General features: G+C 49.0%; 1 protein-coding gene across 16 annotated transcripts in view; it reads left to right on the forward strand.

The window, feature by feature from the left end:
- The first annotated feature begins 1,081 nt into the window (after positions 1-1,081).
- ANKRD17 (ankyrin repeat domain 17) overlaps positions 1,082-13,215 on the forward strand; it is a 2,430,147-nt gene continuing 2,418,013 nt past the window's right edge. For 15 of the 16 annotated variants that reach the window (XM_069630790.1, XM_069630801.1, XM_069630795.1 and 12 more), the window contains exon 1: positions 1,083-1,648. In XM_069630790.1, the coding sequence (XP_069486891.1) occupies positions 1,361-1,648 (288 nt within the window). In that variant the 5' untranslated portion in view covers positions 1,083-1,360. Of the gene's footprint in view, positions 1,649-13,215 lie in introns of all 16 variants that reach the window. The other variant, XM_069630806.1, reaches the window with a different exon arrangement.

The following is a 13,215-nucleotide window of genomic DNA, read 5'->3' on the forward strand; positions in this document are numbered from 1 at the left end:
GTACAGGGAGAGGAACAAGCCACCTGGTGGAATAGACTAATGTCAGGTGAAAAGACTCCCTTGACCTTGGCCGCAGCAAAAATTCGGGAAGCAGCCTTCCAAAAAGTAAACGAACGAACTGAACAGAGACCCATCGGTGTAGCCAAAGACCCTGATGGAGGCAATTAACTTAATCTAGCAACATTTCTTCTTCTTCTTCCTCTTCTCTCCTGACTTCTGGGCACGACCTTGCCACCAGGCCTTCGCTCCGCTCGACTTTTGGACTTATCTTCGTTCGTTCTTCCTTCTTTTATGTCTGTAATTTCTTAGCTCCTAAGGAATACTGCAAGATTCTTGTAAAAATTGCTAAAGCAATTATATACGAGTAAAAAAAAAAAAAAAAAAAAAAAAAAAAATACTACAAGGCTCCTAACTGGAATTTGCTTCATTCCCCATTTGGAATTCTCCTAAAAATGTTCAAACTCAACTATGGCAGCCTCAAATATCCAATAAATAAATAAAATAACACCAATGTAAGGTGGCGCACGTCTACCATTATACAATTAATGGTACTAAAAAATATGGACACGGAAACGGTTTATTCATTCACACCACAGATAGGCCCATCACTGTGAAAAACTAGCATTACAGATCTCACGAATGCTGCTTCAAGGAGTTCCGGTCTACGCTATTCGTTTAGAAATGAAACGTTTCACTTGAGCAGTCTTCTTGTTTCTATTCCTGACCTCTGCTGCTGGTAAACTGCCAGGTTTCAGACCATTCTGTTATTCAGCTCACAGGCACCAAAAAGGTACTCCAATCCTCCTTCCGTTGTTATAATTCCACAAGAACCGAAGTCACGCTGCAACTCGACCTGACAGAGGGTATCTTCGCGGTCAATTCACTTGTAAATACTTCACTTTCCAATCGTACGTCCTGGTCTCTTACACGCGGTATCTAACCTCAAACTCAGTATTCCATCCCATGCAGCAATCAGTCTGTACCAGAGCGAGGGAGCGGAATGAATAACCGGGCTACCGTGCGAAAAAGAGACACCAGGACAGGAGGCGGAACTTCCTGTGGCGCTTGCAAATGACGCTGCGCACGTTTCCGGAAGCCGGAGGTTTGACGGCGGCCAAGCTTTAGCCTCACAAGTAAAGGGGCCGTAGTTCCCGAGGCCTGAAGTGAAATAACATTAGGGGACTTATGCCCACACCACCCCATTGATCCTCAGCATCCTTGGGATTCTGAGAGTGTCCTGACGTGGGGTTGTCCCTCTGCGACGGTGCAGTGGTTGTGGGATCTCGCGAGAGCGGTGGAAGCAACACCAGAACAGTGGGCACGGAGCGAGCGTCTGGCACAGGGTGCTGTGGCGGGGAGCATGGAACAACTGGGGGAGACGGTGGAGGTTGAAGCAACACCCACGGGGACCACGATTGTAAATTGCCCGGAGACAGTTGAGGCACCTCGATCCCCAAGGGCTGGGCTAACGCGGATCTGTGACTTGCTCAAGAAAAAACGGCGAAGGCGAGAGGAGCGCGGGGAGCAGCGCCGCAGCCGTACTGCCCACACCGCCCCCGCCACAACCAGCAGCAGCGAAAGCAGTGGCAGTGAACCCAGCAGCGAGCGTGAGGAAGAGCCTGAAGAGGAGGAAGAAGAGGTTTCTGAGGTGAGTCAGCCGTTCCCTGTCCTTATCAAACCTGCCTACCCCGATCACCCCTCCGCTACTGACCGTGCTTGTCTAGTATCCCCAAGCGAGCGGTCAACTCACGGGAAGGAGGCGCCCTCATTGCTGAAGGCAGGGGGCAGCGCCGTTCCGCCCCGGGATTCCCGTGTCTGACCACGAGTGACCCTTCTCCGCCCTCCAATATGGTGATGCAATCCTGCAGCATACTCCCACCATCAATCCATACACACTGACTGCACTTCCACACAGTGTGTTGATGCCCAGCTCTGTGCTGTTGGCAGGGAAAATATGTCTTACTAGAGATTCTCATCGCATTTAACATCACTGCGTTAGTCTTTGGTGGACCAAACTTCTCCTCTTGAAACTCTCACACCAATGCCATTGGCCACAAGATCAGTGTCACTCCATCATCTTCTTGGTCAGTTGATCATATAGCCACCACTGTAAAACATGAGATTCGATACATTTTTAATACAGGTTGTGACGCATTTTTGTCAACGAATGTACGTGATCACAGGAAGATCCAAAACACTTGCATGCATTGGGTGTGCCGTACATTTGTTATTTACATGTGGTACGTGAGTGAAGTTGATGTAGGTTTGCCACGTCTTGCTGAAACGACAATCCCATTTCACTCGTGATCTTTTGAGGTTTCCTGGTGTTGAAGACACATTCATTCCGAGTTCTAATCTTTCCGTTTCGTTTTAGTCGCTTTGCCAACCATTAGAAGACAGGCGTTGACACAAATACATTGCTTCGCAAAGTTTGGTATTGTATTGAGATGAAGGATGACAGAACGTTTTTTTTAAAGGGGTAAATGCAATGTATTCACTGGCTGAAATCTGAAAACATGAAGCATTTGTGTTTTTTTACTAGCAGGCAATAACTTTAAGTTAACGTGTGCTGTGATTGATTACTTGGACAAGGTTTTGACAGTCGAGTAAGGAAATCTTTCTAACGAAGTCTGGATTCTGCTACTCTTGATTTACTGTTTAAAAGGGGGGTTGGCAAATATTTATGGACTTGGAAATGAATTGAAATGAAAGTAATGTAATAAACTAAAAGTTACAATACATATTTTTGTTTTGTTTAAAAGCTGCACTTCATCGGACCAGTCCTGGACTCTTCCTCTGGTAAAGCTTAGCCACCCGAGGTTTGGGCTAGCCACATATTGCAGATGGTAAACAAATTTCAGTGTGCCCCAAATCTTTCGGCCTTTGCTTTTTTGAGGTTGCTCGGTCTTCTGCCATCCTGCATTTATACCATGACAGAGGCCCGCCGGAGCATGAGGTCCCTTCAGTCTGCTCTTGGGACTCAGTGGTCACAGTTTTCCGGCCGGATGACTGATCTAGTATGGATCCTGTGCAGGGTTGCACAGGATCTAATGTGTTGTGCTGTCATGGAAAAAGTATTGAAGGGGGAACCCTTTTGGCAGCTGTGGCCGAGACTACAGTAGTTAGACACCTCCCTCGGGTTTGGGGGGTGGGGTTAACACCAACGGTTTGACGATCAGCGGACGCTGCTCTGTTGGAGTTCAAACTGCATATCAACATTTTAGAGCTGAGGGCAATCAGACTAGCGCTGATGGCCTTTCTGCCCTCTCTATGGGGAAGGAGTGTCCGTATAATGATGGACAACACAGTGCCTTGCATTACTTCAACAAGAGAGGGGGCTACCACTGTGCAGAGAGGTGATGCAGCTCTGGTTTTGGACACTGCAAGAAGAAATCTCTCGTCGGCAGTTCATCTGGCCGGAGAGGAAAACACGGCAGCGGATGCTCTGAGCAGGCAGAGCAATGTCTCCCACAAGTGGGTGCTAGCTCAGGGAGTCCTTCAAGAGATCTTCGCCCTTTGCGGAACCCCTCAAGTGGATCTGTTCACATCCCGTGTCAACAGGAAGTATGACTAGTTCTGTTCTAGGGAATTTAGGGGACACATTCGTAGACCTGACGCAGCGTGTTCATGAATAGAGACGTTTTGAGTCAATGCTGCTTTGTGTACTGCGATTCGTCGTACATATTAAGTTCAGTCTGCAGATGCGGAATCAATCACTCCTCAAGTCCCCCAAGACGTCTTGGGCTCTACTTTCCTGCCCTTACCTTGACCAACAAACAAATTCAGCAAGCAGGGTGGTTAGTAGCAGGAGAACAGGTAGCGCGATCACGAGTTGACCTGCAGTGCTCAGGGATGTTTTCACAATAAATATCAAGGGGTTTATAAAGAATTAGAAAAGTGGGTGTGTATGTGAATGAGTGACATGTATATGGCGTGGTTTTATGTGGATAGTAGTGGCGTGGCCTGCTTCAGGGAAGCCTGCCTGGATACACTGGATCTGGGGAGGCCATGTGTACAATGGCCCTTGCGCGGAAGATGCCTTTTGAAGTGTACATGGTGTTTGGCACCTCGGCTGTTCCCACCCTGAGAGCGCCCTTGGGAGGGCACGGCCACAGATGTGAACTGCCATTGATTGGGTAGGGGGGATGGACGGCCAAGAGGCATGCAGGAAAGGGCTGGACACTGCTGAATGGAGACACACTTATGTGGATTGCAGGGGCGCGGTCTGCTTCAGGTGAGCCTGCCTGGAGACACTGGGTCTGGCTAGGCCATGTGTACAATGGCCCCTGCGTGGAAGATACCGCTGAAGTGTACGTTGTGTTTGGCCCCTCGGCCATTCCCACCCAGTCAGCCCTGCTAGGGCAAGTGAGTGTGTCCTTGATTCACTGAAAAATTGAAACAACCATTCATAAAAGTTCAGTTGTGTTTTATTTTGTTGCTGATGTTTATGGCACAAATGTACTACACATTATATACTTCGGGTTGCAGCAGAGTGTGGGAAAATCCCCTGTACTGACCGCTGTCACTGGGGAATGTGTCTCTAATGGCACCAACGACACAGCCGGGTATTACTCGTCGAACGCAGTGTCCAGGTCTCCCATGAAGCCACCATATAAATGCACGATAGGCCACCAGCCTATACCACCTGTGGAAAAGAAAGATACACACTGTATTTAAATTAACAAGGTAAGTGTATGAAACCTTAGTTGAAAATGCTATCTTGTATCCTTTGGCATTGATGCCAGTACAAATCTTACTTCACAGATCAAACAACTTGGGCTTTAAAGTGTAGACACATTACAAAAGTGAACTACTATGCGTGCCATTACATTTGGGACACAGAGAAATATTGTTTCTTGGTTGTACGCGCAAGACACATAAGATGACTGTTATGATTTCCCCAAATCGCAAGAGATTTATTGACTTGCCAGACTACATTCATTTGGCATCGATAGATCAAAGTTAAGACAATATAGGAGAAAAACATGAAATTTTAGTGGCTTAAGTGACATCACATCTAGTGTACTCGTACGCATTACTTCGATTGCAAGGGCAAACTGTTGCACGAAGTTTGTGCATAAGCACCATCATAGCTCAGTAACGCATTGCGGCCGGATCTCGTCTTTCGATATGTAGGACAAGCATCAAGAGTTTTCTTGGCAGCAGCAGTTCTCCACCTCGGTTGGCATTACCTCGCACTGATTGCAGGTACACCAGGTGGAGATGTCGTCCATGCGACTAGGCTCAGGCTCTTAATCTGGTGATTCGTCCTCCCAACTGTCGTCCAAAGCCCCATCGTTTCTGCGTCTTTCTCTTTCGAGTAATTCCGCCTTAGAATACTCTGGCTTGTACTGGTAGGGCTGTATTGTTGCCATTATGCGACAAAATTAAAATAGATAGTAATGATAGTACTAGTACCTGTTTTCAAGGGCTACGAGCAACGAAGATAGCTGAACAGAGCAGAAACGAGCCACAGGATGCACAAAAAAAGCTGGTGAAACGATTGGAAAAGCAAATCTGATGTCTGCTGAGAAGCGGTCTGTTTATACTTTTTGAGGAAAGAGGCGTCCTGCTATTTCCATGGAGACGTGTCATTAGCTGGAGCACAGATAATAACGTTGACACAAGACATGCATTGGCATTGTTAAATGGGCCTTGCGCATCTAGTGATGTCAGCCTCAGGGGCGGGGGATATAATTTAGTGCCGCCAGGGCAGGTCACCTTAGGGCGATGCAGCAACGGATAAGATTAGCACATGATGGCTGCACCCTGCTGCCTGATTTTGCATGTGTAAAAGTGAGGAAAACTACGGCAAGGTACATAGGAAATGTTTGTATGCTCGGTCAACGTATACTTAAAAACACATGCCTGAACTCTCGGGACAATAATATTTTTTATTGCACTATTCCTTTAACGCTTCACACTAGCCTCTTCTAAGGCCTCTTGGTCTTTGTAGTTTCCACAAAACGCAACCTCTGTGGACGCCTGACCACTCTGGTTCTGAACCTTTACTGTGGTTTCTTTAAAGTTAAATTACACAAGTCCTTAGTTCAGCATGGTTGCTGCCTGCAAACTTGGGCCCAGCACAGTTCAGTTTTACTATCTGTCTTCTCCGACTCGCCAGCTCTGCTGAACTGTTGGTGAAGGGCTAATCTCTGATACTTTGCCTGTCGAAGAGGAACATACGTATGAAATCTTCCATTCAAGGAGAAAGAAAAAGAGGATGGCTAGAAACAATTTACCCTCTGTGCAAGCACAACAGAAAAAACCTTAGAACATGCCAACGAAAAAACTATCTATATCTAATGGAGCCCAAGGCTTTATTAGAAACCTAAAAAATCCTTCACTGGAATCAGAAGATGGCCAAACCAAAAAGGGGAAAGAAACTGCAGCCTGCCTATTAGACCAAAATAGTGAGGCGGGAGCTAACGCAAAGATCAATCCAAATGGGGCCGTTGTTCTGATAGATCAATAGCTCTTGGATCTGTCGGTATATGAATCTGCCGATATTGAACAGGATCAGCTCGCCCCCTCACACCTGGGGCACAGGAGAGAGGTTTTAGAGCCCCAGGCATCCCCGACTGAACTGCCAACAAAGTAGTTACCAACGGATCGGTTTCTAACTTTGGAGGACAAACGTAAACTGGCAATAGTGAGGAATATAGGGGTCTATCGACACTGCTACCTCCTGAAAAACTCTTTGGCTATTATAAGGAACTCATGGTGGCAACAGTAAAGACAGACACACGTGATCACAGTTCAAGGGTGTTTATTGAACAATAAATGCAGGGTGGAAAACGCCTATAGTAAAACTAAATCTAAGATGGGAGCAAACGTCGACCATCAAATGAAAAATAAGACAGTCCTAGTGGCGTCAAAATAAGAGCCTATACTAAGAAAAACCTATTGCCAAATCCTTCCAACTAATCACACAAAGACTGTGGGGTCGGGTATTAAAAACAAAGTCAGGATGTGATTGCCTTGAGGTCTCCCTTCCCCCATGTTTTTAGCATGGGACAAGGTGGGACTTTGGAGCACAGCACGACCTAACAGTTCCGTATCAGCTATCGGGTTCTTCGATGGTTAAGTCTCGGCATCGAGGCCTGATGCTCTCAACAAACAAACGCAAACATTCTGTTCTACGAACGCTTTATGTGATGGCTTCGTCTCTGGGTTCCTTTCTTCTGGGCGCTGACCCTTCAGAACACATAACTACGTAACAAGACAGTTCCCCCCCCGCCCCCTTTTTTTTTCCAACCCTGGATCTCCCTCTGCTGGGCTCAGACTCCAAATGACAAGGGGGATACTTCCATGCAATACTTCTTGCTTTCACAAATCTTAGTTTTTTTTTTTTTTATATATAACTCTGTTTAGTTTTAGACAAAACAATCATAAAATCAAACATGAATCATAGGCATATAACAGATGCAGGCAGTATCTAAAGCGAACCGTGAGACAGTTGTGAGACAAGGCAGGTAACCAATGTTAACAGTGGCACTGTTCGACTTCTACCAGCGGATTTCAATGAGCATCCAGCCATTTGCCCCATATTTTTTCGAATTTGCGGGGGCAACCCCGCGCGTTATAGATCTGTCGTTCTGAGGCTGCGCATCTGTCTAATTCGTTAGTCCAGTGGTTCATGCACAGCGGATCGGCAGAGCCCCATTTAGCCACAATAAGTCTTTTGCCTGCCCCCAACGCAAGTGTCAGAAACATTTTCCCATATTTAGACAGGTCTACTTCCCCCCCCCAGATGCCTAAGAGTACCATTTTGGGATCCCTAGGGATTGGCGTCGCCAGGGCAACAGAGATCACGTTAATACAGTTCTCCCAGAAGGCCTGTAACACCCGGCAGTCCCATATCATATGGTAGAAGGTAGCAGGTTCAGCGTTGCATCTGATGCATGTCTCGTCCTCTACTCCGCCCCCCCTTCCCCCCAAATCTGGCCATTGCGGTACATGAGCGATATGAGCGATGAAGGATTCTCAATTGTATTAGTCTCAGATTCGATTCTATACCGATTTCTCTAGGGGACAGTAACGCATCTACCCAGTCTTCTGGTTCCAGTTGGCCTACATCGCTTTCCCACTTTGCTTTGAGCCCATCAAGCTGCGTGGCCCCGAAGGAGTTAAGGGCCTGGTAAAGAGTGGAGGTAACCTTAGAGGAGATGCGTTGCGGGAGGATATTGGTCTCAATGGGAGAGCAGGGGGGTATGTTTGTCGTGTCAGGGAATTGGGTGCGAATGGCGTGGGCAAGCTGCGCATGTCGAAACCGGTCCATGGGTGCCAGGTCAAATTGCTCTTGCATTGTCTCAAAGTCCAGGAGGTGACCCCCTTGTATCACATGTGCTAGTGTGTGTATTCCTTTTGCGAGCCAGTGACCAAAAGAGCCCATTTTCACTATTTCCGGAAGGAGCGCGTTGTGCCATATGGGTTGGGATAGTGTCGGCTTTCCTTTCCAGCCGATTAGTTTGTGTGCATCTCGCCAGGCGGGAGTTGGTTATGGGTGGGGTACAGGATCTGCAGCAGGGTTAACGGGGCCATGATCTCTAGTTCAATACGAATGTGTGGTAGTGTGGGGTCTGCTTGCATCCAGTCGTTTACTACCCCGATCTGTGTCGCAAGGTAATAGGTGCGTATGCAGGGTAAACAGATGCCTCCCTCCCATACTGATCTCTGGAGCGTATCGAGGGCAATTCTGGATTGTTTCCCATCCCATAGCAGCATGCAGAGGTTTCTGTCAGTAATTGCGAAAGTTTCTCGGGGGATAATAAATTGGGCATTTTGGAGAATGTACAGCATTCTGGGGAGGGTCATCGTCTTAAATAAAGCGGCTCTACCCATTAGCGATGGGGGGAGTGATTGCCAGTGGGAGGTATCTCTATTGAATCGCTCAATTACTGGTTGTAGGTTAAGCTGGAGGAACCCTTCAAGTGTCGGATCTAGCCGTATGCCCAGGTATTTGAATTCCCTAATAGAGACATGGTATGGGCAGGTCTCCGGGATCGCAGACTCGCCACTGGATCGGGAAGTAAATGGTTTTGGCTTCATTCACCTTCAGGCCTGCAAACCGCTGATACTCCCTAAGGATGAGGGAGACAGCCGGGCATGAAATGCTCGGGTTACTGAGGTATATGAGGTCATCTGCATAGAGTGACAGGTGGTCACCACCCCCCCTCGACCCCCCCCCCTTTCCCGGCCAAGCAAAACCAGTCCAGTTGGTGTTAGTTCTAAGTTCAATTGCCAGTGCCAGGAGGAAAAGAAGTGGGGGCAACGGGCATCCCTGCCTTGTACCTCGACCCAAGGCAAATGATTTAGAGGACCTGCCATTCACCCTTACTGTGGCCTCCAGGGATGCATAGAGGAGTTTAACCCATGATATAAATGTTTGCCCCAGGTTCATCCGAGCCATGATTGCCCACAGTGCATCCCACCCTACAGAGTCGAATGCTTTTTCAAAGTCCACCACCAGGAGGGCTAGTGAGGCTGGTATCTCTTTAGCTCTGCTCATCGCCAGTTGGATTCTGCATAGGTTCATGTGAGTGGATTTGTTGGGCATAAATCTACATTGGTCTGGGAGGACGAGAGTCTCTATTACCTGCAATAATCTATTAGCGAGTGTTTTGGTGAGGACCTTGGCTTCGCCATTAATCAGGGATATGGGGCGATAGGAGGCACATTCCTCCGGAGGTTTCGCAGGCTTATATATGACTACTATGCATGCCTTCCTGAGGTCCGGGGGGAGAGCTCCTAGTTCTTTGCCGTGTAGGAACATACGGTGCATATGGGTAGATAGTATACCACCGAGGCATTTCCATGTCTCTGTAGGGAACCCATTGGGACTCGGAGTTTTCCCGTGTTGGAGCTGTGCAAGCGCCTCTTGCACTTCGGTGTCAGTGATTTCAGCGTTCAGGAGGTCTGATTGGCGCTGTGAGAGTTTTGGGATCTCAATCCGGTCGAGGTAGCGTGAGGGTTCGTATGGCGAGCTCTCGGTGGGTGGGGTATAAAGATTCCTGTAGTAGGCGGCGAATGCTTCAACAATATCAGAGTCTTCAGTCAACAATGTTCCATCCGGAGATTTGATGGCCCGTACATGTCCCCTGCTTTGTTCGCGTCTCTCCAACCAGGCCAGGGTCTTATTTGCTTTGTCGCCTCCTTCATAAATTTGGCTCCGGACTAGTTGATGGGCTGATCGTGCGTTATCTAGAAACAGGTTGCTATGGGTTTCTTGTGCCGTGAGCAGCGCCTCTTTTGCTTCTTGGTTGTTGTGTTCTAGGATTCGTCGTTCAGACTCTGCGACTTGTGCTTCTGCTTCTCTAATCCTCAGGACTTGTCGTTGTTGGTGGGCGGAAACCGCCGAGAAAGCCTCCCCCCGGAGGACGGTCTTGTACGCCTCCCAGATCGAGATAGGACAGTCCACTGAGCCTTCGTTGATCTCCAAATATTCTGTTGTCTTTTTTTCCAGCTCCTCTGCAATTTCAGGGAGACTGAGGCGGTATGTGTTTAGGCGCCAGTTACGATCCGGACATCGGTTGGAATTCTTCATAGTTAGGAGCAGCGGAGAGTGGTCCGAAATTTCCCTTGTGAGGAATTCCGTGTCAAGGAGTCTGATTTATGCTGCGGGGGGTGAAGGCGTAATCAATCCTGGAGAGCGACTTGTGGACACCAGAGAAGAAAGAAAAGCCAGCCTCTTCATTGTGAAGTGAGCGCCATGTGTCCACCAATCCCAGGGCTAGAGCGAACACGGCAAGTGATGTTGAGGCAGGGCGGCTTCCAGATCTCCTATGAGATCTATCGACCGCAGTATCCATCACTTCGTTGAAGTCCCCACCAATCACCCAGATATCGGCCTCTTCCTCCAGGAGTAAGCTCTGTAGCTTGGAGAGCAGTTCTTTCGTGGGGTGGGGAGGGGGCAAGCTGCAAGGCCCCATTTCTCACCCCAGATGTTGGCTAATACCATTACGTACCGGCCCCGGGGTCGGTTTTGACCTTCCTAACCTGCAGGGGGACACGCTTATGGACGAGTATCATCGTGCCCCTGGCACCTTTCGTGAATCCGGCATGGTAGGTGTGCGAGTAGTTGGATCTTTTGAAAAAGTTGGTGCTCGTGCCTACCAAATGTGTTTCATTTAAGAGAGCGATGTCCGGCGAGTATCGGTTAAGGTACTGGAGCACCAATCTTCGCTTTATGCTGGAGCTGAGGCCGTTAACATTCCAGGACAGTATGGTTACCCTGTTGGAGTTCATTCTATCTGCGTGTGTCTCTTGTCGGGGCATCTGGAAGGATCAATGGCGGTTGCGTATTTTCCGGAGATGTGTAGTGACGTTTTTTCCGGGGGAGACGTCCATGGGGTCGTCTCGTAGTGGTGTACATGCAAACAGGATGATAAGTGTGTCAACGGTCTTGCCCGTGGACGGTGCTTGATTTCCTTGCCAGCGTTGTCATTATCGTGCCTTCTTGTCCCGTAATTCTGTGTAGCGGCCGATGCCGGAGTGGTTCGGGTGTCCTTGGCCCTGCTCGTAGACAGTGTTTTGGTTCTTTTGCCAGCATGTGTCAGTGTCTTGCCTTCTCATCCTGTGAATCTGATTAATTATATCCATAAAACTCCACCCACCCTGTACTCCCCCTCCCCCCCACCCAAAAACTGGGAGCCTCTGTCGCCCAAACATTGAACTTATAACTTAGAAAACTTCCTCGGGATGACCCGAACTAGGGTAGTAACTTCTGCTGGGTCACCCGGACTGCGCTTGAGACTGCGATGCCTGGACGGCGGCGGCCGCTAGAGTGTAGTTTCCGTGATGTCACGTAGCGAGTTTGGTTCTGTGATGCCCAGAGACCTCATCCGTTCTCTGTGGTATTTTTGGTGGGACGCTGTGGTGATTCGGTTTCCGGGCCCACCTGAGTGAGGGATGGCGAGCGCTGCCCGGACCCGGGTTTTCGTGTGGACGGTCCGGAGGGCGAGCGTCGGGCCGCGGGCTCTTTGAGGATCTTTGTTTCGAGCCATTCCCATGCTTCTTTGGGGTTGTGGAATAGGTGGGTCGTGCCCTCGTGGTGGACCTTGAGCATCCCCGGGAAGAAGAGAGCATACTTGATTGACAAGGATTGAAGTTTCTTCTTGACAGAGTCAAACGACTGGTGAGCCTTTTTGACCTCTTTGGTATAGTCCGGGTAAAACCCCACTCTGTAGCCGTTATATGTGATTGGGCCAGAGGCCCGTGCCATCTGCAGGATAGCGTCTCGATCCCGATAATTGAGGAGGCGTGCATTTATTGTTCTGGGCGGGGCTCCTGGTGTGGGTGCCCGGTGGGTACCCTATGTGCTCTTTCGATAGAGAAGAATTTCGACAGTTTTTTGGGGGCAAAGATATGAGCCAGCCAATCTTCTAGAAAAGATATGAGCCAGCCAATCTTCTAGAAAAAGTTCGACACTGGGGCCTTCCTCTTTCTCCGGGATCCCGAGAATCCTGAGGTTATTGCGACGTGCCCTGCCCTCGCTGTCTTCGGCGCAGTATTCAAGTTGGTTGACTTTCTGGGCAATTATGGCAAGTTGTTGTTCCAACTGGCGAATGTTGTCTTCTGTGTCCGACGCTCTTTGTTCTGCTTCTCTGACCCTGGATGATAGGTTTCAGCGATCTTGACGTAGGAGAGATACTTCCGTGGAGACTCCGCCTATTTTGAGTTCCAGTGATGTTCTCGAGTCTCCAATTGCCTTCATTAAGTTGCTCAGGGAGAGTTGGGGGTCCTGAGTCTCTTCCCTGCTTACCGCTTCCGCCAGGTTTTGTATCTCCTGGCGAGAGGGGGCCTCCACTGTGTCAAGGTCAATTTTGCTCGGCAGGGTTTGCCTCTTGGCCTTGTCCTTACCCATCGCAGAGCCAGTAATTTGTGTGAGGTTTTAGGTCCGGGTGGATCGTGTTGATGCCCCTTAGGGGGTTGTCGTGGAGACCAGGTTGGGGTGGGCTTGTCGGGCGTCTATTTTTCGCAACTCTGTCTCTGTTCCAGAGCACCGGCAGGGCTATTTAGGTCCCTGGGAGCAAATCCCTTGCTCTGGTTGGTCCGGTGTGCTTGTTGGAGGGTCAGGGGTCCACTGGGGTGGTGTCTGTAGGTACGCACACGTAAAGGCCGTGCCCACAGCCTCGATGTGTTATTCATGAGTGACGTGTATAGGGCCGCAGCCTCCGGCGGTGGCCACCGACACCTCGCTGCATGCACCACCGT

This window comes from Ambystoma mexicanum, chromosome 6q (assembly GCF_040938575.1).
Source record: "Ambystoma mexicanum isolate Mex_15411 chromosome 6q, UKY_AmexF1_1, whole genome shotgun sequence".
Lineage (NCBI taxonomy): Eukaryota > Metazoa > Chordata > Amphibia > Caudata > Ambystomatidae > Ambystoma > Ambystoma mexicanum.